The sequence below is a fragment of the Rhipicephalus microplus genome, chromosome 8 (genome assembly GCF_043290135.1).
Source record: "Rhipicephalus microplus isolate Deutch F79 chromosome 8, USDA_Rmic, whole genome shotgun sequence".
NCBI lineage: Eukaryota > Metazoa > Arthropoda > Arachnida > Ixodida > Ixodidae > Rhipicephalus > Rhipicephalus microplus.
Window position 1 is genome coordinate 2,158,359 of NC_134707.1, and position 25,940 is coordinate 2,184,298.

Genomic DNA, 25,940 nt, shown 5'->3' on the forward strand with positions numbered 1-25,940 from the left:
TACTCAAACACAGATGGAAGAGAAAAGGTTCTCGTTAGGATCTGAAATAGCTTCCACTGGATCCCGACATTGAACTGAATTGGGACATTGTGAACCGCGTTTGACTGATGACACAGAACTAAAGGCGCGTGCGAGACGAACTTGTGAACCTCGTGTGGGAGTTAGTGCCAGACGTTGAGTGCATTGCGCATCGACTTTTTTGCAACCAGCGAACAAAGGGAATGGGGCAATATCGTACATGGGATGTGAATCTGAACTACTGCCCAGCCAGTGCGGCGGCTCGGCAGTGTTGTGTTGTATTGTGCCATCCGATTCATTTCGCTTTTTTGTCATACTATAATTTTCAATTCTTTGTCGCGGGTGGGAGGATGTCAAAAATGGAAGACAAAGATTGCCTTGCACTGCACGCTTGTGTGGAATAAAACGTAGAAGAAGATGGCAGGCACGCCGTCAGTCTCTGTCTTTTATATATGGGTATCTTCTGTAAGCAGAAACCGTGACTCTTGATGCACACTTCTTAATACGCGACTCGATCAATGAATATAGCATTGTGCAATATTTTTGTGAAGCAATCATAAGGGAAGTCCTGCTCAACTGTGCTCTTCAACATGTGATTACAGTTTTCTACAAATCCCTCTGCCGTACTGTCAACAATATTTTTAAATAAATAAGTGCACCTTTAAAATGTATACATAGGTAAATGGTACAGATACACTGAAATAATTTACTGCCTTGCACTGCAATTATTAGCACAAATATTATGTGTCACATGTAATTCCGAATTCTAATTCCCTCAAGAATTCTCATGAAAGTCACACTAAATTAATTTAACACTCTCTGTAGAGATCATGTGTTGGTCTATTCTAATTTTTAAATGGTCAAGCTTATCTCCACGGCAAAAAAAGAAAAGCATTGGACAGTAAAGCCGAAGCTCACATACAGACAAAAAATTTGGCGGCATGTAATTGCTCAGCAATATACGTGTCCTTTTCTAGTACTTCGGATAGAGCTACAAGCCTGCATGAGTATATTTCGTAGTTATTTATCATGCTGTTCAACTCAAGTAATGCGCGACACTCATTTTTTACGACGCTCCAAAACAAATGTCAGCAAATTTGCATCATCACAGTGTTGTGTCTAAAGCATTGTTTACAAGGCAACATTCAATCATCTCCACACTTAAAATACTCTGTGTTGCATTATATTATATTTACGAATGTTCCCTTACTCGAGGCAGTAGGGATTAATTACTTTCAAACATATCATGCGTTCTAGTGTAGGTTCATAAAGAGGAACTGATGGAGTAAGTATCACCAAGAACAAACGAGACCATTTGTGAACACACACACACACACACAGACACACACACAAACTAAATATTTTTACAAGATGAAGAGATAACAAATACAGCCAACAAACCCTCAGATATGCTACATGAGTGACTCGTAGCTACTTGGCAACGTGGAGCAAACGCACAAGTCTTACAAAAATGTCACCGTTGTTGATGAGAGGTACGGTCATCGACGATGAAGCAGCACGCACAGGTGCTGGATGTAGATGAGGTGGTGGCAATGCTTAACCATTGGCAATGGTGCAGATGGACGCACCCGGCGAGTCAGAGTTAACAGCGCGACAGATAGTCGGAGTTCGCCAGTTGAAGACAGTGGTGGTTGACGGAGGAGACGCTGGTCTTGCCTGGCCAACGCCAAGCGATGAAGAACGTGGGTTCGGCCAATGCCAATTGCTCGGAGTAAGGTTGGGTACTCGCCCAGGTGAGAGCCCGCAGCGGCCGTAGCATCTGCTGGTTGCCACTCTCGCCCTGGACACCTTCACTCCGCCACGTCTCGGCCACATCTGCCCGCTCAGCTGTTCTAGCCCATGCCTTTATTCTTTTTTTAGTTAAGAACTCTCGGGGAAGGTGTTTATTAGACGAGCAACCACACACTTGCATGGGCTGCTGCCGTGTGCCATCATCGCCGTCTTCTTTGACTTCTCTTGATTGAATAGTGCACTTTTCAAATGCGCACTTCACTTATCACAAATAGCTGCATTGCCGACGAGGCAGGCAGCACAGCATTCCGAACACGATGGATTCACATATCCATCTTGTCACAGGGAAGAACACTGGTTTGACGATTGCCTGAAGTGGTAAAGTCTCCTAGAGATAAAACTGTCGAACAGTAATCAATATATCTAAATTATGCATGCCATATACTCCACATTCCCCATCAAGAGCATCACGCTCTCAGCTTGCATCATCATCATCATCAGCCTGACTACGTCCACTGCAGGACAAGGGCCTCTCCCATGTTCCGCCAGTTAACCCGGTCCTGTGCTTGCTGCTGCCAATTTATACCTGCAAACTTCTTAATCTCATCTGCCCACCTAACCTTCGGTCTCCCCCTAACTCGCTTGCCTTCTCTGGGAATCCAGTTAGTTACCCTTAATGACCAGCGGTTATCCTGTCTTCGCGCTACATGTCCGGTCCATGTTCATTTCTTCTTCTTGATTTCAGCTATGATATCCTTGACCCCCGTTTGTTCCCTAATCCACTCTGCTCTCTTCTTGTCTCTTAAGGTTACACCTACCATTTTTCTTTCCATTGCTCGCTGCGTCGTCCTCAATTTAAGCTGAACCCTCTTTGTAAGTCTCCAGGTTTCTGCTCCATAGCTAAGTACCGGCAAGATACAGCTGTTATATACCTTCCTCTTGAGGGATAGTGGCAATCTACCTGTTGTAATTTGAGAGTGCTTGCCAAATGTGCTCCACCCCATTCTTAGTCTTCTAGTTACTTCAATATCGTGGTTCGGCTCCGCGGTTATTACCTGCCCTAAGTAGACATAGTCTTTTACAACTTGAAGTGCACTATTACCTATCTTGAAGCGCTGCTCTTTTCTGAGGTTGTTGTACATTACTATCGTTTTCTGCAGATTCATTTTAAGACCCACCTTTCTGCTCTCCTTGTCTAACTCCGTAATCATGAGTTATAATTCGTCCCCTGAGTTACTCAGCAATGCAATGTCATCGGCGAAGTGCAGGTAACTAAGGTACTCTCCATTAACCCTTATCCCTAACTGTTCCCATTCTAGGCTTCTGAAAACCTCCTGTAAGCACGCGGTAAACAGCATTGGGGAGATTGTGTCCCCCTGCCTTACACCCTTTTTGATTGGTATTCTGTTGCTTTCTTTATGAAGCACTATGGTAGCAGTTGATCCCCTGTAGATTTCTTCCAGGATGTTTATATATACTTCATCGACGCCCTGATTCCGCAGTGTCTGCATGACGGCTCAGCTTGCACTCTCGTCAATGACTGCTGCGAAGTCTGCAGTCTGATAGTGCTGCGAGGGTATACCGAAGCTTCCTGCGACTCTCGGGTGAGCTTTTTTCATTCTTCATGATCATGCGAGGCAGCTGTGGCCAACGCCTCATCGATCACGAGCAGCCCTGGCAAGGCCGCAGGGAAACGCGCAGAGATCGGCGCTGTCAAGGCGTTGACCGCAACGCAGAGTCGCATGATAGTTTGGGAAAGCTCAATTCGGAGCCAGGGGCAACGTTCGAAGATATGTACTGCGGCGGTATGCATGGTGGCTGAGGGAGCTAGGACAGCCCCTCTGAAGGCTCGTTCACACCGAAGGCGGGGTGGCCAAAGTGGCGAGGCGGCAACGCGGAAAGCGGGAAAAACCTCCTCTCCAGGCGGCGAAAACGGGAGAAAGATCAGGTGGCTAGAGCGATCGCTCTCGGAGCAATTTTTTGCCAGCTGCCGAGGCTCGCCGCTTTGCCGCAGCCAATCAGAACACCACGCAGCAGAGGTACAGTGGTGGTGCGGGTGTACGTTTCGGAGAAGCACTGTCTAACATAGTGACACATGTGCAAAATCGCAAGATGCCCGCCTCTTCTGCCGCGCGGCCAGGCGAAGGAGGGATGCGGTCTGAACAGATTCACGCACTTGCTGCTTTGCAGCTTCGAAAATCCTGCTTTGCCGCGCCGCCTTCGGTGTGAATGAGCCTTAAGTGGCTCAGGGGCCGATGTAGTACGGAGTAAGGCCTTGTCACTGTGGGAAGCATGAACGGCATTCCTGAGCAATAGTAGGTGCTCTCTCCTGGCGGTGCCGGGGTAAGCCTGCCTTTGAGCCATTGAGAAGGCCTGGATGCTGTCCTCGAATGCTGGCATAGGTGCTCCCGGCTGCGGGAGGGTCGCGGAATCCGTAATCACTGTACCGTGATCGACATTCGCGAGAAGGAAAGCCCTCGGTAGCGTTCACCCATGAGGATGTGCTTACGATTCTTATGCTGTTGCACAGTGAGTTCGCATCACGTCCAACCTTCTGCTGCATGCACTGCTCGTGTTGTGATTCAAGGAGTGCTTTACATCGTTGAATTTGTCGTCCTTCCGCATGCGTCTCATGAAATCATTCTGGGATGGAACTTTCTTTCTGCTAATCATGCGGTTGTCGACTGCGCTCATGCTCAACTCGTTTTGTTTCTATTCAGCACTACATTCATAGATCTTCCTCACTCACCCAAAAAGGTGATCGTCGCCGCTGAGGTCCTCATCTCTGCTTTTTCAGTCGCCGCGGTATCTCTTTTGTGCAACTCTGTTTCGGATTCAACTGCCCTCTTTATGCCTTCACAAGAATGCGCTCGTCGCTGGAACCTTGTCGTCCCGTTTGCCTTCATAACACTTGCCGATGGCTCCAGTGCCGTGTACGTGTGCAATCTGTTCCCTTGTCCCGCTACCTTATTGCATGGTGAATGTATTGGGAGTCTTGACACTTATGATGACATCTTTCCTTTCGATGCCCGGTCTGATACGACGCCGATGTCTGTGGATGCTGTCACAGCTGCCACCGCGCCCTCACTACCTGACGAAGACGTTCTGTTGCGCAGCGTAGACACCGGCCTTACGCAAGACCAGCGCAATCAGCTCATTCAACTACTTGACCCTTTCCGCGCCTCCTTCGACCACGGACAACCTCCCTTGGGACGCACATCAGTTGTCGCTCACCATATCGACACCGGTCATCATAATCCACTTCATCAGCGCCCCTACCGCGTCTCGCAGGCTGAGCGTGATGTCATCACTCAACACATCGACGAGATGCTGCAACGTGGTGTTATTCAACACGCACGCACTCCTTGGGCTTCGCCAGTGGTCCTCGTGCGAAAAAAGGATAGCTCCATCAGGTTTTGCGTGGATTATCGTCGACTAAACAAGATCACACGCAAGGATGTTTATCCCCTGCCACGCATTGATGACGCCTTGGAGTGCCTTCAAGGTGCAGAGTTTTTCTCTTCACTAGATCTGCGCTCTGAATATTAGCAAGTGCCAATGGCTGAACCAGACCGTCCAAAAATGGCGTTTGTGACCCCTGACAGCTTATATGAATTTAATGTAATGCCCTACGGTCTTTGCAATGCGCCTGCGACTTTTGAAAGAATGATGGACAGTGTCCTCAGGGGACTTAAATGGCACATCTGTCTTTGCTATTTAGACGACATAGTTGTGTTCTCGGCGAATTTCGAAACTCATCTTTCCCATCTGGAACAAGTTCTCCCGTGCCTTACGGCAGCCGGGTTGCAACTAAACTTCAAGAAATGTCGTTTTGGCGCCCGCAAACTCACAATTCTCGGCCACATCGTTTCAAAAGAAAAATTATCGCCAGACCCTGCCAAACTGCGTGCCGTTGCCGAGTACCCCAAGCCTACTACCTTAAAGGAGCTTCGTAGTTTCGTAGGCTTGTGTTCCTATTTTCGGCGTTTCATTCAAAATTTCGCCTCTATAATTGCCCCTCTGACTGAGCTTCTCTCCCATAGCGCGGACCTCTCTGACTGGAACTCCCACTGCGATGAGGCATTCACGGCGCTACGCCGGCTACTCACGTCTCCGCCAGTTCTACGCCACTTCGATCCCAATGCACCCACTGAAATTCACACGGATGTAAGGGGTGTCGACCTCGGTGCCATTCTCGCTCAACGCAAGGATGGCTGCGACCAGTACGTTGTCGCCTATGCCAGCCGTACCCTAGCGAAAGCAGAGTCCAACTATTCCGTCACGGAAAAAGAGTGCTTAGCTATCATTTGGGCTATAGGAAAATTTCGCACTTACCTTTAAGGACGCCAGTTTGATGTTGTCACAGATTGCCATGCCTTATGCTGGCTAGCGTCCATGAAAGATCCTACTGGCCGCCTCGCCCGTTGTGCTTTACGCCTTCAGGAATACGACATCCCTGTTGTTTATCGCTCAGAACGCACACATTCAGACGCCGATGCACTATCCCGTTTCCCGCTGCCTCCTGACCTTGCCTGCTTATCAACTGCCATTTGGGATTCGTCATCGTTGAGTATCACCGACATGCCATCCGAGCAGCGCAAGGATCCTTGGATCAATTTTTAGCTCGACGTCCTCTCTCACAGTTCGTCAGAAACGACTTCACGTTCCCTCTCTCGTCAAGCGAGACACTTTGCTGTCCGTGAAGGCTTGTTGTATTGCCGCAATTACGTGACGGACGGCCGTAGGTGGCTCCTTTTCATCCCTCGTCATTTGCGCTCGGACATCTGCGCTGTCTTTCACGATGACCCCCAGTGTGGCCACGCTGGAGTATTTAAGACTTACTCTCACCTTCGTCTAAGATACTACTGGCGCAGCATGTATCGGCACGTTCGCCAGTACGTTCGGTCATGCACCACGTGTCAACGACGCAAGACACCTTCTCACAGCACTGCTGGCCCTTTGCAACCCTTAACCTGCTCAGCAAGACCATTCGACCGCATCGGAATTGATATTTATGGTCCTCTACCCAACACTCTTCGAGCCAACCGGTGGATTATTGTCGCCATCGATTATTTGACACGCTAGGCTAAAACATCTGCGCTGCCTGCTGCCACTGCGAAAGACGTTGCGTCCTTTCTTCTTCACCATCTCATTTTGCGACACGGTGCACCTCGTGAATTACTGAGTGACCATGGACGCGCGTTTCTCTCGAACGCCGTCAATGAGCTGCTCAAGGCATGTCGCACTGTCCATCGGGAAACCTCGGCATACCATCCTCAAACCAATGGCATGACAGGCAAGGATGGCTGTGCCAAACAATCTGTGCCAAATTCTTTTGTATTATTTCCTACGACTGCAGGTGAAGTTGAAAAGGTAATCAGTAGTTTTAAATGCAATGCAGCTGCAGGATTTGACGGTATACTGGCATCTCCCATAAAATATGTATCGGATATGATATCTACAGTCCTAGCCCATATTATCAATAGAATGTTCGAATGCGGAATTTTTCCAAGCAAACTTAAAATGGCCCGTGTCTCTCCAATTCACAAAGGGGGTGCAGACAATTCTGTAAACAATTTCCGACCTATTTCAATGCTACCACTCTTCTCAAAACTTTTTGAGGCTGTTATTAATTCACGACTGGAAGGTTTTTTAAATAAGTATTCTATAATTAGTACATCTCAATATGGATTTCGGAAAAATAAATCTTGTGAGGGTGCACTCCTCAAAATAAAACATCAAATACTACAAAACATTGAAAATCGTTTATACACGGTCGGTTTATTCCTTGACCTCCGTAAAGCATTCGACATTGTGAATCATGAAATACTGTTATCTAAACTTCATAGCTATGGCATACACGGTACAACGTTAGATCTCATGCGAAGCTACTTAACAGATCGTTTCCAGTATGTTTCACTTAATCAGGTGACCTCTCCATATCTTATACAGACTGGCATACCGCAGGGATCCATACTTGGCCCGGTATTATTTAACATATACATCAATGACCTCCCAAGCATTTCACCTACACCGAACATAGTCATGTATGCGGATGACACTAATCTTTTCTTTTCAAGTTCATCCCTACAATAGATTGAAAAAGAAATTAATGATTATTCAGATTTATTATCTGACTGGCTGAAGTTAAACAAACTTCAATTAAATGTCAGCAAAACTAAGTATATAATATTTAAACCGATAAATAAGCCAATGCCTTTCAAAATTACTGTTTTATTTAAAGGAGAGCAGATAGAAGAGGTAACAACCCAAAAGTTTTTGGGGGTATGGTTTCAAGAAAACCTCTCTTGGGACAATCATATCAATAAACTCAGCAGCGACCTCAGTAAAGTAGTAGGCTCTATATATAAAATTAGTAGTCTTATACCACTAGCACTAAAGAAGGCAATGTACTACGCCCTCTTTCACTCAAAACTTAGCTATTGTGCATTAATATGGGAAACAACAACTGCAAAAAATTACAACAAATTAATAAAACTACAAAAAAGGGCAATGCAAATTTTCGAAAACTATCACGGTAGACCGCGAGATTTACCCACACACAATCTTTTTGAGAAACACTCGTTAATCAGAGCAAATCAAATAAACTATTATAGATTACTTTTGCACATAAAAAAAATTGCCCGCAGCTTCCCTCGGGGGAACACTGAGGAGGATGCGGAGCATATAATTGGTTAACGGGGTGTTAAAGTGCGACTTACTTGGGTCGATGGCTAAATTGGTTAACGTGGTTGTGAAATGGGGTGTTAAATTGCGACTTACTTGGGTCGATGGCTAAATTGGTTAACGTGGTTGTAGGAGGGGGTGTTAAATGAGTGAACACGTACACACGTATGCGAAAGGACGGCGCTGGTCGAAGGGACGTCGATCATTGTGTTTGTGGATTCGTTGGAATTCATTTCACCGCGACCTTGGATGTCGACGCACCGTACAAACCAACCGACGAGCGGCAACTGAGCGAGCGAGCGCCGACCTTGAGTATATATACAGCGCGACGGCGCATGCACTGTCAGCTGTTGAATGTTCTCGAAGGAGAAGCGCGCGCGGCACAGATGGCGACGGCGCGACGGCGCATGCGCTGTCAGCTGTCGAATGTTCTCGAAGGAGAAGCGCGCGCGGCACAGATGGTGGGCGACGGCGCGACGGCGCATGCGCGCGCGTCAACTGTCGAATGTTTGAGAAGCGGTGCGGACGGCCCGGACGGCGCACTACAAGGCGCGAGTATAAGATGCTTCCGCATCTAAAAGCGCAGACTCCGTGTTAGTAGCCTGCCCACCAAACGAGAATGCCACCACTCATGCGAACTAACTACAGGCATCGGGACCTTGAGTATCAAGTACCTTGGCTATTGAACATTGTTGAACATCATATAGATTTTCATGCACCCCGCTTTAAAAAATTTTTAAAGAACTTTCTGTTACATTCCACGATAACTTATCAATAAAATATATCTAATTTTCTACGTGTACCGCGTATACAGTTTGTGCTACAATTTGAAAGTTCACAATTTATTGCGTATAGGTTGTGGAGGTGCTGACACTCCCCCCTGTAAAGTTGTCTGCGCCGCGTGGCGCACGTGTTTCGCCCCAAGGCTTTGTTTCGGTGGTGACCACCGCCGGGCGATAGATGGTGTTGTGTTCGCGTTGAGTACCACTGTTGGTAGAGTGGTAGCGCCGGCGGTGGCCCCTGGCGGAAGGCAGGCCTTGGTGGTGGGCGAGAGCTGAGCCAGCCTCTTCTGCGCGTGGCGGCTGCCGCGAATGGTTGTCTGTAGCGTGGGTCCCCGGTGCTCGGCACCGCGGGCTTCGCGCCGGGGTCCCACGTGGAAAGTCAGGCGTTGGCGACGCCGCCTTGGGTGTGTGTTAGTGTGTTGGGTGTGTTAGTGTGTGTTTATCATGTTATTGTGTGTTTAGTGTGTCACTGCGTTATGTTGTTTGTATGGTAGCGTATTAATTAGAATTGATGTATCATTCGGCGGACGATATTGTTGTCTAAATTAGTTAATAAATGTATGTATGTTGTGTGCTTTGTACCGACCGCGTCTGCTGTGTCCGTTCCACTCCAAGAGCGTGGCGTGGCAATGCGCTCGTTCGCCTCGCGGAGACCCCACACTGGCGCTCGTTCGCCTCGCCGAGACCCCGCACTGGCGCCCAACGTGGGCTTCTTGGAGCATCAATCGACAGTTTTTGCGGTTCAATACAGGGATTTCGTTAGAGTTGGAGTAGAGTAGGCCTAGGGGGGACTTCTTTGCTAGCGTCGGTGGTGTGCTTTGTTGAGAAGCGAGGAGATTGGTTTTGTAATGTGTTTGAATTTGTCGGCAGGTTGACTTTCTATTTATTTATTTTTTGCTCGCAAGTGTTGTTATATTTTGTTGTTGTTAGTTTTCGAAAACGTTGTTGAATTAGGACGAGAGCCATGCGGTCCGCATCCTGGGGTGAGCAAGGCTTAGAGCACGTGGTTTGTAGGCCAGGCCCGAAGCGAGTGAGTACGGAAGCCTCGTGGATGGTCCGATTTTCTGTAAATAGCTTCTTCTATATCTTTGGGCTCAGGGAGCCGGGCGTCGTTGCTGTCTGGTATTGCGGCTCAACACCGAGGCGTCGTGACACCGCCTGGGGCGGTGGACGCCGATCGCTCGGTAAGCTGCTGTGTGCGGCGAGCGATAGGGCCACCTCACAGAGTGGACGTCTCCTCGCGGCTGCCTCTTCTTCGCCTAGGCTTGGTGCTGGGTTGTTGCCGAGCGACTCATTAGGCCTAAGGCTCTGCGCAGCCGCCTGTCGCACGTGGCACAACTAGGTGGATCGTGTCGTTGAGGTGTTGCGCTCTGCTTCCCTCGCTTTTTTTTTTCTTGTGAGCGCGAGTTAGGAAAAGTGATTTTTGTTTTATTTTGATGGGCGTCTCTGCCGCCACCGATGTATTTACCTAGCCGTACTGACCAACGTACCACGTGGACGAAAATCTTGAAGCTCCCTTCCCGAGGGCCTGCTCGATTGTTTTCTTTAAATTTTTTTTGTTGTTATTGATGTATTCAGCGGTAGGGATGTCATCCACGGTCGTGAGGTCGGGCGATGGAGATGCCTGGGACATGCGCAACTGCCTGCAGTCCGGCGCCCTCGCGAGTGCTGGTCGCAACTGGAAGACGTGTCGGCGCTAGCGACGGATCGTCGCGCCAACGGCAACGTTGCTGTTGCCGTCGGCGGCAGCAACGTTGCCGGGGCCAGTACTGAGGCCAGTACTGAGGCCAGTACGAAGGCAACGTTGCTGTTGTTGTCGGCGACAGCAACGTTGCCGGGACCAGTACAAATTTGCCGGGGCCAGTACTGAGGCGAAGTCTAGCCAGACAGTGCAGCAGTGTCGACCAGCGGCGGTGTCGTGGTGCAAGGACATTATGGTCGTGCGATATCATTTTTTTTTTTGTTAAAGCTTGTGTAGCTAATTTTCGATTTTGGGATATGGTTTGATTTAAGGTTGTGGAAATGTGGGGGTGCTGACACCCCCTCCCCCCCACCCCCTGTAAGGTTGTCTGCGCCGCGTAGCGCACGTGTCTCGCCCCAAGGCTTTGTTTCGGTGGTGACCACCGCCGGGCGATAGATGGCGTTGTGTTCGCGTTGAGTACCACTGTTTCTAGAGTGGTAGCGCCGGCGATGGCCCCTGGCGGAAGGCAGGCCTTGGTGGTGGGCGAGAGCTGAGCGAGCCTCTTCTGCGCGTGGCGGCTGCCACGAATGGTTGTCTGTAGCGTGGGTCCCCGGTGCTCGGCACCGCGGGCTTTGTGCCGGGGTCCCGCGTGGAAAGTCAGGCGTTGGCGACGCCACCTTGGGTATGTGTTAGTGTGTTGGGTGTGTTAGTGTGTGTTTATCATGTTATTGTGTGTTTAGTATGTCACTGCGTTATGTTGTTTTATATGGTAGCGTATTAATTAGAACTGATGTATCATTTGGCGGACGATATTGTGGTCTAAATTAGTTAATAAATGTATGTATATTGTGTGATTTGTACTGACCGCGTCTGCTGTGTCCGTTCACTCCAAGAGCATGGCGTGGCGATGCGCTCGTTCGCCTCGCAGAGACCCCACAAGGTATATATTCTGGGAGTGTCTGTATAATATGTTTGTTTTCATGAAGAGTTTTCATGTATGATGTCTACCTGTAATGCTTTATTTGCAGTGACAATTATGTACATGCATAATCTGATTTTTCTGGTTGCTCTATTGTTTGTATACTCGCATCGCATGCAAACATGTACACGCATTGAATGCGCATGGGAGTAGGAGCCTCTGTCAGGCAATACGGCCTTTAGCTCTTACTCCTCTTTCTGTATCAGAAAGAAATAAAATAAACTTCAAACTTCAAACAGAACGCTTTAACCGTATCCTTGGAGATATGCTTGCCATGTACGCCTCTGACAACCACACTAATTGGGACCAAGTGCTCCCTTTTGTCACGTACACGTACAACTCTGCGCCACAAACAACCACTGGCTTTTCTTCTTTCTTCCTCCTGTACGGACGTGAGCCATCATGCTCCATGGACACCATTCTCCCTTACAGGCCCGATGTCTCCGAAGCGACGCCTGTTTCCAAAGCAGCTGCTTATGCCGAAGAGTGTCGTCAACTCGCTCGTTCATTTACCGCACAGGACCAATGGCACCAGAAAACTGACCACGATGCCCCTGCGTCTAGTGTCCACTATAACCCAGGAACGCTGGTTTGGCTCTGGGTCCCGTCTACCCCTCCCGGTCTTTCCCCGAAGCTTTCATCGAGATACCATGGCCCCTACCGTGTGGTGCGACAAACATCTCCTGTCAACTATGAAGTTGAGCCCATTGATCCACCTTTGGACCAACGCTGCCGTGGGCGTGAAACAGTACACGTATCACGCCTCAAACCGTGCTACGACCCCCTTGTCGTGTCATTTCCTTAGGTCGCCAGGTTGGCTCCTTTCTGCGCGGGGAGTAATTGTACCGAAGCATAGTGGCGCCAGCTCTGTGCCAGCGTGAAAGAAGATGTTGACGTCCGTGTGTGGCTCATGCTGGCCGGGTTCCTGCCTGTACCAGCTTGTTGCGGCTAACTTTCTCGAATAACAACCTGTGTTTTTACGCAACCTTGCTCGTTGCAGTTCATAGACTGTGCGTGGTTCGTAGGTCGGTGGCTAGCCCTCGCCACATCTGCTGTACGAAACTGTTCGTCGCTGTGCTTAAAATTTTTCTGCCCGTGCGCTTTTTTCATTGAAAATTACGGAATATGCACTTAATAATTCATTTCAGTCTATCTTAATTTGTCTGATTATAATTCACTGCTTCATTCAGTATTTGAGTGCGAGATCAGATATGCTACTAGAGTGACGACTGCTGGTCATTCAGGTAGAGCGTGAGAAGAAGCGGAAGGATGTGGTAGATGTTTGTGACAAAGCCGTTTGTGGTGGTGTACGATGCACGTCTCTATTGGAACATTGCAGCATTATGTGATGTCGACAGTCTCGGTTGTGATAGCTACAGGCTTGGCACTGTGTTATTTTTTTGTTGTTGTTCGGAAGTAATACATGTGCAGCACACAAGGGTGTCAAGCAGGCATGCTCCCTGCGAGATAATTCCACAATATTTTAGCATTACTTTAATCGGCAACACTTCGCTTACGTATTGTCACCGTGTTGGACGTTAAAATATTGGTAAGAGCTTCATATGGTTGGTTTCACCAAAGCTAAAACAAGCGTACGTTTGAATGCAATCTGCTTGTGCTCTTGTGAAACTGGATATTTTACGATAATATTATTTTAATCGAGTCGGTGAGGTTAAAACAATGCTCAGAGGATGAGGAAAAAATAACAAAATAGATTCACAATTCATGAGACACTCATTTTCCTGTTGTTCCTATATTATATGTCTTCTAGGTTGGTAGTCAAGTACGCTTTCATGTGTAAATACAGAAAAAAGAAACCTTTTGGATAAAGCCCATTTGTTGAACTGCAACAATTCTATGTCATACACAATCGAGTGCAACTTTTTTCATGTTTAAGTGTAAAGAAGTGTACAACCAGAACATGCCCCACTTCCAGATAGAACATAACTAGGACCAGCAGCTTCCTGTTCAATTTGTGATGGTCCCTGTGGTGGCCAATTGAGCTACCTACTGGAATTACTTGCAAGTGGTACCAACTGTTCCCAGTTAAACATTTTTATATAAGATACTCTGGTGGAGTTGTTACCTTCATACCACCAGGTCAGAAACTGTCTAAAATGTGGCAGATTTAAGGCACAAGTGTAAATAGGGCCTGCAGCTTCTGGTGCCATATTTCACATCTACTTAATAATAATTTGTTCGCTGATTAGTTGTGTGTAACAGCAATGACTCATTTTTTATGCGCACACCATTCTGGGTCACTAAGATCACCGTTCCACATGGAACAATTACCTCTTCAAAAAAATGAATGGTTCCGTCTCGTAGATGCCACTAAAGCAGTTTTGTGCTTTTTCAGCTCTATTGCGCAGTTCTGGAGTACGAGGATGGCAGCTGCTGTGCAGAGCGTCAACTAGAAATTGCAGAAAAGCTTTTCACTGAGGTACAACCCTCGGAAGAACGCTTCATCCAAATGGTGGGTGTGCGAAAAGGTCGCTCCCTGGTGCTTCGTGTGCTGCCCAAATTAAAAGTTGTGAGTTTTCCTCTTTTTCCGTCCTTGTAACACATTGCAATCATTTGTTTGTAGACATTGTTTGTTGCCTTCCACACTGATGGAGATGTTGGTGTTGTTCAGCACTTCTTTGCTTTCTTGGCCTCTGTACAGGCTTTCTGCCTAATTAAAAAATATTTTTGAATTTGTTGAGCATTCAGGCTATCAGGCATGTGTCAAGAGTGTCTCAGGAACATGAAGGCACCATTACCTTGACATGGTAAAAAAATCACCGGAGTTGGCCTTTAACAGTTCAATTGACAACAAGCTTCTTTCTGAGCACTAGAGAGACATTGTGTGTGCACAGTACATCCAGTTATGCCAAGAAAAACTGCATGAACTGCAAAATTGTGAAAGAGACTGTGAACCTCTTGACGTTCTTTTCATGCGTCTTACGAAGCATGACCTGTCATTCTCAATCGTATAGGAAGTGCCAAAGGTCCTTCTCCTGCTTAGCCATGGACAATCTTCAGTATGACGAGGTTTCAGTGTGAACAAGTAGAACGTGATCGAAAAAATGGCATAACCTCGAGCTACAGAGCATGCCAGAAAGAAAAACAAAGCTAAAAAATACTCTGAAGTGCTTGCTAGAGTCATCGAATCGCTTTCCAGAAGACAATGAACTAAGAAGTGATATTAGTTGTCTTGTGAAGGCCAACAGTTTCTGTCAAACAGCTAAAGAAAAAAAAGCAAAGATAGCCGCTATTGAAAAAAAAGTTAGTGCATAAGTTGAGCTTTTTAAGTCGTGTGAAAGTAAAATTGTGTTAATACTCCTTGAATTTTTCCTCTTTGAATCCTTAAAATCCTTGAAGTCCTTGCCAAATGTTGTGTGCAAACCTTATTCATTTTCATTGGGTCTCTCATCAAAACTAATTCTCAAATCGCTAGAGTTACTACCGAATTAACATCTCCACACGTTTGCCCATCGTAACGTAAAGTGTAAGTCTAAATTTAAAATTGTTCCAGAGGTAATTTCCAAAAAATGCTAGGCAACACTGCATGCTTGCTGCCTGAGGCCCACATCTCATACACTAAGTGCATTATGTGCCCTTTCAGATTCTTCATGCCTGTTCTTGACTGAATTATTTCTTTTTACGCACTGCCACAATACATGCCAGAAAATATGAAACAGTTTTCAAGAGAGTCACTTAGTACATCCCACCCACTTTGAGGTTGCTGTGTCATAAGGATTGAGCAGCTGTGTATGTTGCAGGAACACCAGGTAGCAACATTGGCAGCCCTGCTGCGTCACCTATCGTGGTTACAGCACAAGGACAGGCACGATGGCACCCTGGAACGAGGGCTGCGCAGTGCCTTGGCAGTCATTGAGCACGCTTCTCTCAATGACCTCATTCAACTGGCGGCCAGCTTGCTCATGAACCCAGACGCTGCGTTTCCCAGCACAGTGAGTTTATGACATTTCCAAGGGCTGTGTTTTTTCCTGGCCACCCATGTGAAAATGTTCCTAAAAGGTTTACTTGTTTGGGGTGGGGGTGGGGGGAGGTTGTAGATGATGCTTCTTGACACGCGCAACCGCATTGTTATCACTGTTTGCATTGGCCTGTTCTCTTTTCTTTAGTATCGAGGGCCATCGCCGTTGATATAGAAATCCCGATAATACTTGGAATTGCAATTTACTCTCGCACCACTTCGTGAGTCATTTGAAGCGCCCACGCACCACATATTGCATGCTTCAGACACATTGCATGCTTCAGACACCCACAGCAATGTGATCATGCAAACAGAAGTGCGGGATCACATTTATGACAGACGTTCAGAAGCCTGCTTAAACACAAAAAGAGGCATGCCAGTTGCACAACGAAGCGGCCATCGTCGACCAATCGCACAGACAAGCACACATGCTTTCGTTGCTCACACCAAGCGATGCATCTTACACACATATCACCACGCTGTTTGTGCATAGAGCAGTGGCAAATTATTGTTCATGAAAGCTGTGCCATGTGAAAGTACGGATTGTGCATTTTTGTACAATAACAGACTAAAATATTTAACAAGTGTAGCTGAACCTCGTTAATATGTACAGTAAAACCTCATTAATTTGAGCTTGATTTTTTCTAAATCCAGCCTAATTCGAAGGATTTCTGCAGTCCCATATTCAGCAATATAAGTAGTTTGAAGTGGTGGTCGGCAACAGTCTAGTTAATTCAGAAACATTAGGTGCCATGTGCTTATTCCCGATCATGATTTTCCCACTGTGGTGTAGCTATACAGTATAATCTTGATGATTATGTTACGGTAAGAGTTCTTTAATGTACAGGCGGAATGATGGATGGTTGCATAAGGAAGGCCTGGCACAGAACGCAGTCACTTCTTTTTCCTCTTCTCCACTTTGACGAAAGTCCCGTATCACTTCCCCCGTTGCAGACAATGCCCACTGGGCGAGGTAGTCAGTGTCGCGCGTGGTATGGCTTCATACAGGGGATACGTACGATGTCAGTTTTCCTGGAGCGACGGCCAGAAGACGTGAGGCATATTATCACGTACGTAAAGTCACTAAGCCGCGACAAAACGGCGAAGGGACTTGTATAGCGGGCCAAAAACTTTTGATTACAAGTCATGCTTGCGGCATGGACTCCACAGCCACATCATATCTTCTTCGCTGTACGATACGTTTCGATGCCGCTTATCGTAGCGAGCCTTTGAACGGTCTTGGGCTGCGAAAGTCCGGAGATCCTCGATGCGTCGTGCCTCCTCTCCACAACAGAGTGTCTCTACAAGGCGTAATATCCCGTACGTAAAGTCACTAAGTGCATTTTCTGGATTTTCTTGCCCTGAAAACAGGAGAATTGTGTCAAGGGTAGTACGTGACTCACAGATGTAGAGAAGGTAAAATAGGCTAAAGCCAGTGGTCTCTTATAGTGCAGTGTTGTAGGCGTAGGTGATAAACGGTAAAACTGTGTCCCAGTTTTTATGCTTGGACTCAACATACATAGCGAGAATGTTGATGAGCACTGGAAGGCATGTCCATAAAGTGCGACACCTTGCCCTGTCGCATAGGGTTGCCCCAGACTGAAGTGCCATCGTCACAGTATGCATTGCTAGCAGAAAGCTCGTCATCACCGTGTTCACACAACGGGTACTGGCTGCACCTTTGTGCTGTCTGAAGCTGAGTAGGCGTATTCTACAACAAGCAAATCAACAGTCAATGCGTATGCAGAGTAGACAACTGCTGTGCGCAACTAGCGAGCAGACGTTAAGTTCCATGCAACCGCACTTATTTAAAAAAAAAAATGGAAGGAAAAAAATTGCTGAGTTGTAGACTGCTGTACATATGTATCCTGCTCTGTATATCAGTATATCAGTGCTGTGTATATCAGTTGCTGTGTATCCAAGACCCCGCAGTAGTTCCGAAATGCTTTTTGGTGTCACCACTGCGTGCCATCAGGTGGTCGTGCGAGAGGGCGAGAATTTTTTGTGCACTTCGGCAAAAAGAAAGAAATGACTTTGTAACAGGCACTTTAGGCAATATCTGCTGTGGCACTGTATTTATTCGAAGTAGTTCCTTTGTTTATGACGATGGCACTCGTCGGGAGATGTAAATTTGTAGCTGGTGTAGAAATGAATTCGTAACAGGCACTTTAGGCAATATCCGCTGTGGCACTGTATTTATTCGAAGTAGTTCCGTTGTTTATGACGATGGCACTTGTCGGGAGATGTAAATTTGTAGCTGGTGGTTAAAGGGCCAGTCAACAGGCTCAGACTTTTTTTTACACCTCCCAAACAAGCTCAGTAATTCGTAAAGATTTTTTTTTCTAGTAGTGTATATTTGATTCACTCTATTTAGTATATACTAAATAAAAAAAAACATATATTGAACACTGTGCGAGCTGAAAGGTGCGCTTCCACACCCCCCCGACAGCGCAGTGCCCAGCGACTTCCGCGCGGCACCACCACGTTTCTGCCAAAGCCCGAAACGCTCGAAAAAAGTAAGAGCGAAAGGGCTGCACTAACTTGCAGAACTTTTTTTTTTTTTTTCGTTTCTCTTTCTCATGCTTTTCCACGTACCCGTCGGCTCGGAGAGCAGGAACGAAGGAGCCGACATCTTCCTCTTTTCGTTTTTTTTTTTAATTTTTGTTGCTGTTTTGCGAGTTTTAATCAGCTAACCACAGTTCGTACCTTTTGCTGTTGCCCTCATAAATGGCCATCGCCTCGCGAGCGCTTTGTTGCTTCCACTGTCATGTCGCCTACCTATTACCGCATGTGCAGCATTTTTTTTTTGCAAGCATGATGTGCAAATTTGCTGCGGACTTCTTGAATCGTCGACTTCTCGTGTAGCTATAGCCAGCGTCAAGAAGCGCAAGACCCTTGACTTTGCAACGAAGTTAAAGGATATTCAGCGATTTGAGGCGGGCGAGAAATGTTCGACGGTCGCGGATGACTTCGGGATACCACGGAGCACTCTGAGTACCTTGTTGAAAAGCAAGGCAGTTATCAAGGCAAAGGCGGCGAAGCAGCGAACGTCGGGAGCCTGTCATGTGCACGTTTGTGCCCACGGGAATGTAGAAAAGACGCTTTATGCCTGGTTTTTACAAGTGCAAGCGAAGAACATTCCGGTGGATGGCCCGATGATAATCGCCAAGGCCATATGGCTTGCTGTTGCACTCGGTGAAACAACTTTGCCGCCAACCCTGGTGGCTTCACCGATTAGGCAACGCTACAACAGGGTAGGCAAAACCAATTCTGGCGAAAGCGAAACTGTCTGCAGCCAGGACATCCAACTGTAGATGATGAACGAGTGGCCGGAAATCTACACGAAGTTTTCTCCCGCGAAGAACTTCCATGTCTGCGAGACATGAAGAAGGACACAGTGGTGAATTGCTTCGGCACGGTAGGCTTCGACACAGCGGAACTTGCAAAAACCGGTGAAGACGACGACGAGCACATATATGACGCGTTTTGTGAGTTGTCATCCCGCTTCCCGGCAGCAGTTCCACATGAAGTGTCTGCGGACGACTTCATGGAAGTGGACTGCAAAGAAGAGGATCGTCGGAAGAGGATCGACGAGGCGCTCACAAAATGTGAAAAAACAGGCAAAACAAATGAGACCCTCAGTTGCCATGCAAGAAAAACTTACAATCTCAGGAAAGGCACTTCTTTTTCACAAAGACCGAGAGAAAGCGTGCTGACGCAGTTTAGCCCTAATCTGCAAATCCTCTCTGCTTCAATAGTCTCCTTTGTCACTTTATTTCTGTTTTCACCTAGAATATCCGTACCATGAAAAAGTAGTTTGCAGCCCCACATCCTGCAATGCAGTGCCGAAAAACCATCGTGACCATTTCTTGCATTACAAGCATGTTGACGGAGTCGGTCATTAATACAACAGCCAGTTTGTTCTATGTGGTGCTTGCCGCATGATAGAGGTATCTGATGAATTACATTTTCTGTGCACGTGACAAACAGCATTATGTGCCTTTTAGAACATCCTGGTTTTGCATATGAAACAACCTTCATACAACTATTAGAGCTTTTACGGGGCAGAAAATACCACTTTTACATTGGCCCGCTCCCCAACTTTTTTCAAGTGGTGGGAGGTTTCGTGTAGATAAGGCACTATGGCGAGCTTCTGACGCCTTACTGGCTCAACATGGAGGAGGGCTTGCTGCAAGGATGGATGCTTCTTGACCAGATTTCCCGCAACAAAAACCTGTACATTAGAGGGGTAGCCAGCATTTAAAAGTCTTTCTGCTTGTTCTTTAAAACTAGCTGCCATTAGATGGGGACTAGACTTCTTTAAGGTGTTACTAAAGCGCAAGTCTACAATGCCTCGTTATACGAGCTTAGTGTGGCTGGAGTGATATGGAAGCAAGGGTTTGTTGCTCCTTGGTTTGTACGACTAACAAGTGCGGTCTAGGTGAAAAATGAGAGCAATATCTAAAAATTTGAGAGTGTTATTGACAGGCAACTCGCAAGTTAAAACAAGGGTTTAAACCGCTCCTTGATGAAGTTGAGGATATCTAGGGCACAAGAAGTGGGATCACAGTCAAGAAGAATAAAGTACTCGTCAACAAATCTAAGAATGCGCATGATTCAGTTGTCACTAAGGTCACCGAAAATGGTTCTGTCGAGCTTGGCTAAAAACAAGTAACTTAAAGGGCCACTCATCAGGTTTGACAATTTTGAGCTGACAAGCGCAATGCGTAGACGAGGCGTTCGTGATCATGTCTGCCAAAATTTGCAACGCTACGCGCCGCGCAAATGGGTCAAAATTTAAGATGAATGCTGCTCCCCCTCCCCTCTGCTGGCGCACGCCTAGAGAATGAGGGCATGACGTGGACGTATGAATGGCCCTACGCACATTGCAATGCAGTGACCTTGGTCAGCTACGTAGACGACTCTGCTCTGACGTCAGCAGTATACCACGTGGCATGGCAAAAATTATTTACCACAACATGCGTAGTTTATGTATTTGTTGCTTTAAGAGATTAATACAGTAAAAGCTCGTTAATTCGACGCCCATTAATTCGGAAATTCGGATAATTCGGACGGCTCTATTGGTCCCGGCCAAAGTGCATGTTAATCTATGGGACCAAACCATCGATATTTCGTCGGAATTCGGCTCCGCACTGCTTGATTCGGACAAATGTTGACGGCTGCTGCTACACAAAAGTGTGATAAAGCAGCGCTGGCACCACTGGAGTGAAACCGAAACCTGAGTGGCATCGCCATCATCATCAACTAGTGGCGGCGATCGCAGCGTCACCGAACGTCGGCGTCTTCTTTCTTCTCCACTCAGCGCCTCCGACGCCATTTTCCCTTGTGTTGTCGTGTCGGAACCATCTCTCTTTGCGGAGTTCTCTTTTTCTTCCATTGTGACCGTATTTGCATGCCACCACCATCGTGCGCTACAGTGATGGCAACGCCGAAAAAGCGGCAGAGTCCACCGACCGAGTCCACCGACGATGACTGCCCGACTTTCGATGCTGTCCTTCCCACAGATGTGACCTTTCAGAGCTACATCGCGATTGATCATGGTGTCGCCACGAGTGGTCTCCTGACCGATCAAAAGATTATTAATGATGTCACGGGCGCCCATGAAGACCACGATTCCGATGAAGAATCATGCGAGGAGATACAGCCACAACCTCATCGCACCTCACGGGAAGTCTCGGAGGCGCTGTTAATATTAGAGGACGCTTGCCTGAACACTCCCGACAGCTTGCGTGCTGTTGGCCATTTGGAACAGTTAAGAAAAATTGTGATGTCAGCCGGAATCTGCGCGAAAACGCAGACGGCAATTACAAAATACTTCAACAAATAAAGGTATGCTTCTGCAGCTTGATTTTAAATGTTGTTTTCCCCGTTCATTCGTTAATTTGGCATTCGGTTAATTCGGACAGTTTTTCCGGTCCCGTGAAATCTGAATTAACGAGCTTTTACTGTAAAACAAAATAATGACATGCAATAAAAAATTGTGGGCATTTTTCTTTCATTATTTCCCGTAAAATGCTACAAGATGCGGGGCTAATGTGCCAGCCTTTCTCATGCGTTTGTGTGCCTGTGGTCAGTGCATTGAGCTGACGACTGCCGTGGAACGCTCCTACGCGTTCACACACTCATTGTGCTCATCTACTCTACCGCGTCTAAGCCAGCGTTTCCAAACCATCCTGAAACAGGCAGAAAACCACAAAATAATGCTGGTCAACAAAGCAATGCTGCTCGTATGCTCAGGGGATGGACTTGTTGGGGCACGTCATGCGCACGTCACCTCATGGTCGGATGCCAAAAAGGGTGGGAAAGAGTTTTGGCTTGCGAAAGCTATGCGGAGGAGCGGCAAGGGTTTCGAGCTCGCCTCCTCTCATCTTCGTTTCGCGCTGCTTCAAAAAAACCTGATACAATTGCCCTTTTTCCCTTCTCTTGTCCTGTGTCTCACATATTTTACGTTCTACGTTATTAAGTAGGGTTTGCGTATGAGCGCTATACGAGTTTTCTAATAGCGTTTGTCCCCCACCACCGAAAAGGGGCTTTGCGGGTCTTGCGGGCCGCACGCTATTTCAGATTTTCTGCCGGCGGACCACAAACGCTTAGGGCGGTTAGCGTTATGACACATGCGTAGTGGCAGTGACCGCAACGCAAATTTTAGTGGTACGCTATTCTAAAACTCCCTAATATTTGCTGTAGCACTGTATTTATTTCTTCCTTAGTGGAGATGACCCATGTAAATAAATGCAAATTGGTATACTTGGTCATAGGCGTGCGCATTAAGGGATGGGGGGGGTGCAAAAAGCCAGCCCCACTCATTGACATAATAGGGAGGGGAGGCGCTGCAACAAACCTTTGCACCCCCCCCCCCCTACCCTGCAGACAGTTATGTACTTGGTGGATCATGCATGCTACGATTAGTGTGTAGTTAGCGGCATTCCCGGCAGATTGTCAGCATGTATGTACGTATTAATAAGGTTTTACTGCAACGAGCTTTGAATGCATGTTTGCGTGCATGCACTGCTATGAACTTCATGCTGCAGCTAGCTTGTTAGTGCAATATTCTTACTCTCTTTTGTCGCTGCTTGTGTACATAATCCTACTTTTGTTTATTTTTTTTGCTTATTTTGTAGGCTTGCGGCTTCTGTATAAATGCTTATGTAGACTAAAGGAACATTAAGCTAAATTCAAGCAAAATTTTCTTCCTCTGAGTGTGTCATGAAAAGCCTGTGTGTGCTCCTCACGCAGAGGTAGCTGCTCCAAAAGCAGATTTCGCCTGCTCCAATAGCTGCTCCAAAATACTGGAAGGCATTCCCACCACTCTGCTCTTGGTAAGTGTGATTCTGTGAACGGCCGACAGCCTGTACAAATTGACTTCCAAAATGGCGCTAGGTTGTGGCCACCGTGCGGTCGAAGCACACTCCTTTATGGCCGCTCCAGAAAGTGAAGCACTTTTGCCCAGTCAGATCGCGTTAAGAGAACAAGGTAGAAAGGTAGAATTGCGAGCGCGCCAGTGATCCTACCCTTAATGTCAAAATTCATATAACAACATACCCTTCTTTTTGCGGTCCCAACTCTTTCCTGCTCCTTAAAGGCAGGCAGCACGTTCCTCTCTGCTTGAGTAACAATCGATGGCAGGCCTGACACATGAGGTAAGGTTATCGCATTCGTCCTTTGTGCAAGGAAGATGGGTCGGCTTTTTTCATCTCTGCTTTAGCCGCGTTCATCGCCCCCGCTTGCGCACTTTTACCCGCATGTAAAACAGTGCATGGGATGGGAAGATGTTATCAATTTGACAGTACACAAAACATGACGGTGACGGCCAGTGACGGTCAGCTTTAAGGGGAGACGCGGGTCGAAAAGTCGCGGTTTTCCGGAAAATTTTCGCTTTTTTTTTTCCGGCTGTATTGGCATCCTTGGACTATAATCTATTACTTCTGAAAATATCAAGCTGAAATTCGCACGAGAAATTATCAAAAAATGCTTCCAAGTGGGCAGCGGTGACGCGAGAAATGAGCGAAAGTTGCGAAAAACGGCGTAGTTCGCGTCGTCCTGTCGCGAAAACGACGCGTTGGCCGCCATTTGCAATCGTGCACGCATGCTGCGAAGGCCGTATCCTTCATAATCCACTAGTAGCCAGTCTCGTGCCTTCACGCAGAATAAACAAAAAACGAGAAAAACAACGCGTACGTTCGCGTTTTGAATATCGCGGCACACAGCGCGAGGCCGCCATTGGACGGCGGTGCGCTCCACGCTCCTCCCCCTCCTATCTCTCCGGCAAAAGAGCGAAGCCTCGGACGTCGCGATCGAGTTTTTCTGCGTTTCTCTGCATTTTTGCGTCATGGCAAGCCCGAAGAAGTGCAGTTCAGATAATCGAAAGTTCAGAACTCGCCACAAGTATCGAGGGAAACGGCGTCGGACGATTTTTTTACCACAGCCGCCGATTCTTCAAACACCGCCGCACGCACAGATTCAGGGGGCCATGCACTCTTTTCAAGTTTTTCTACATGCGAGTTTCACGGACCTTTCAAGCAAGCTACCCAACCTGCCTCCTTCCCGTGTGTTTTGGTTTTCATGGTCGCCCTCCCGCTGCATCCTCCCCTCTCTTTATCGCAACTCCTTGCCCTTCTCTCGCAAGTCTGCTCTCCTCTCTTGATTACAACCCCTTCGCCCGTCTCCACAGCTCCGCGACGCTTGCCACGCTGGCTCGCATTTGTTTCGTTTTCTGAATGGAAACGGGCCCAGAACTGTTCCACGCGTTCTGGCATGTGTGTAGCGTGTGCGCGTCTTGCTTGCTATTGGTGTGCGCGTGTGGTCATGATGGCTGACGGGAGGACTAGCACGCTTTTTTTTTCCCTGCCGCTCAACAAAATGTCCAAAGTGTGACCGCTTTGCTTGAGCGTAATCCGCGCGTCAGGTGCCGCGTTGCGGAGCGCTTGCTCATAGCTGTTGACCACCTGGCAGCCAACTTGCCACTTCGGGCATCCCGGTATTCAGCTGTGGAGATGGTGAATATTGCGTGGGCGGCGGTGACGGCTACATGTGCGCGAAACTGTTTTCGCGAGGGCGACTTCGTCAACGTCAGGCCCAATGCCGAGCCTGAAGCTTCCAAACAGGACCACTGCGGTGGCGATTTGTGGCAGCATGTCGTTGACTCTGACCTGGGAGAGCGGGTGGGACATATGTTGCGATTGTATAATTACGGCCAATGGTAATGCCGACACTCGAGAATTGTGCACGGATTGAGGCATTGTGAATGAAGTACGTGGCGAGAGCGATTTGGAGGAATCGGATTGCGAGAACGACGAAACTTTGGAGTCAGTGCCTCATGCAACTTGTGCCACGGGCTTAAGCTGCAACGGATGCCGCGTCACGCTCTGGTTCATTATAAGCGGGCTCGGCTGTATTCTGTCCATTTGCCACAAAAATAATCACTGAAAAAAGTTTTTACACAATCATAAATATAATGGTGCCATTATTTTTTGCATCAACTGAAATAGAGAGTGCTAGCTCCTAAGATGATTGGCTCCATGAGATTTGAAATTAATCAAAATATTTCAAGCTCTTCTCAAGCTCTTCACAAGAGCAACAGAATAATTATTCATGCCCTTGAAAGGAAATGCAACTTGCTTTTCCTCCAAGATTTGAAGTTAGCTGCTCCATATTTCTCCAAAATGGAAAACATTGCTGCTCCAAAGTGCTCTAAAAATGAAATTTCGCTGCTCCAAAGTGCTCCAAATAGAAAATTTTGATGCTTCAAAATTTTCTCCAATTCAGAATACCTCGGTCGCACTACTATAAAATAAAATCTTGGCAATATTAATTCTTGAAATTCCGGAATTTCACTGTGTCCTATGGGCTTAAATTCGGATGTTCTGAACACTTTGACGTGCCGCACCACTTCATACAAACTTGGGTACTGAACTGTTGAGCAGAGCAACCTGCTGGAGAAGGATGCACGTAGCCAATGGACAAGATCATTCATGGCGACGACGAAATTGACCAATGTGCGTCCAAGTCAAAAACAAAAATACGACAGACACAATAATGGAT

General features: G+C 47.2%; 1 protein-coding gene across 12 annotated transcripts in view; it reads left to right on the top strand.

Moving 5' to 3' along the window:
* The window catches only part of LOC119163941 (Protein associated with topo II related - 1), a 240,719-nt gene that overhangs the window by 201,072 nt on the left and 13,707 nt on the right, over positions 1–25,940 (top strand). For 11 of the 12 annotated variants that reach the window (XM_037416018.2, XM_037416019.2, XM_037416023.2 and 8 more), the window contains 2 exons: positions 14,256–14,429; positions 15,661–15,852. In XM_037416018.2, the coding sequence (XP_037271915.2) occupies positions 14,256–14,429; positions 15,661–15,852 (366 nt within the window). Of the gene's footprint in view, positions 1–12,331; positions 12,529–14,255; positions 14,430–15,660; positions 15,853–25,940 lie in introns of those variants that run through there. The other variant, XM_075870765.1, reaches the window with a different exon arrangement.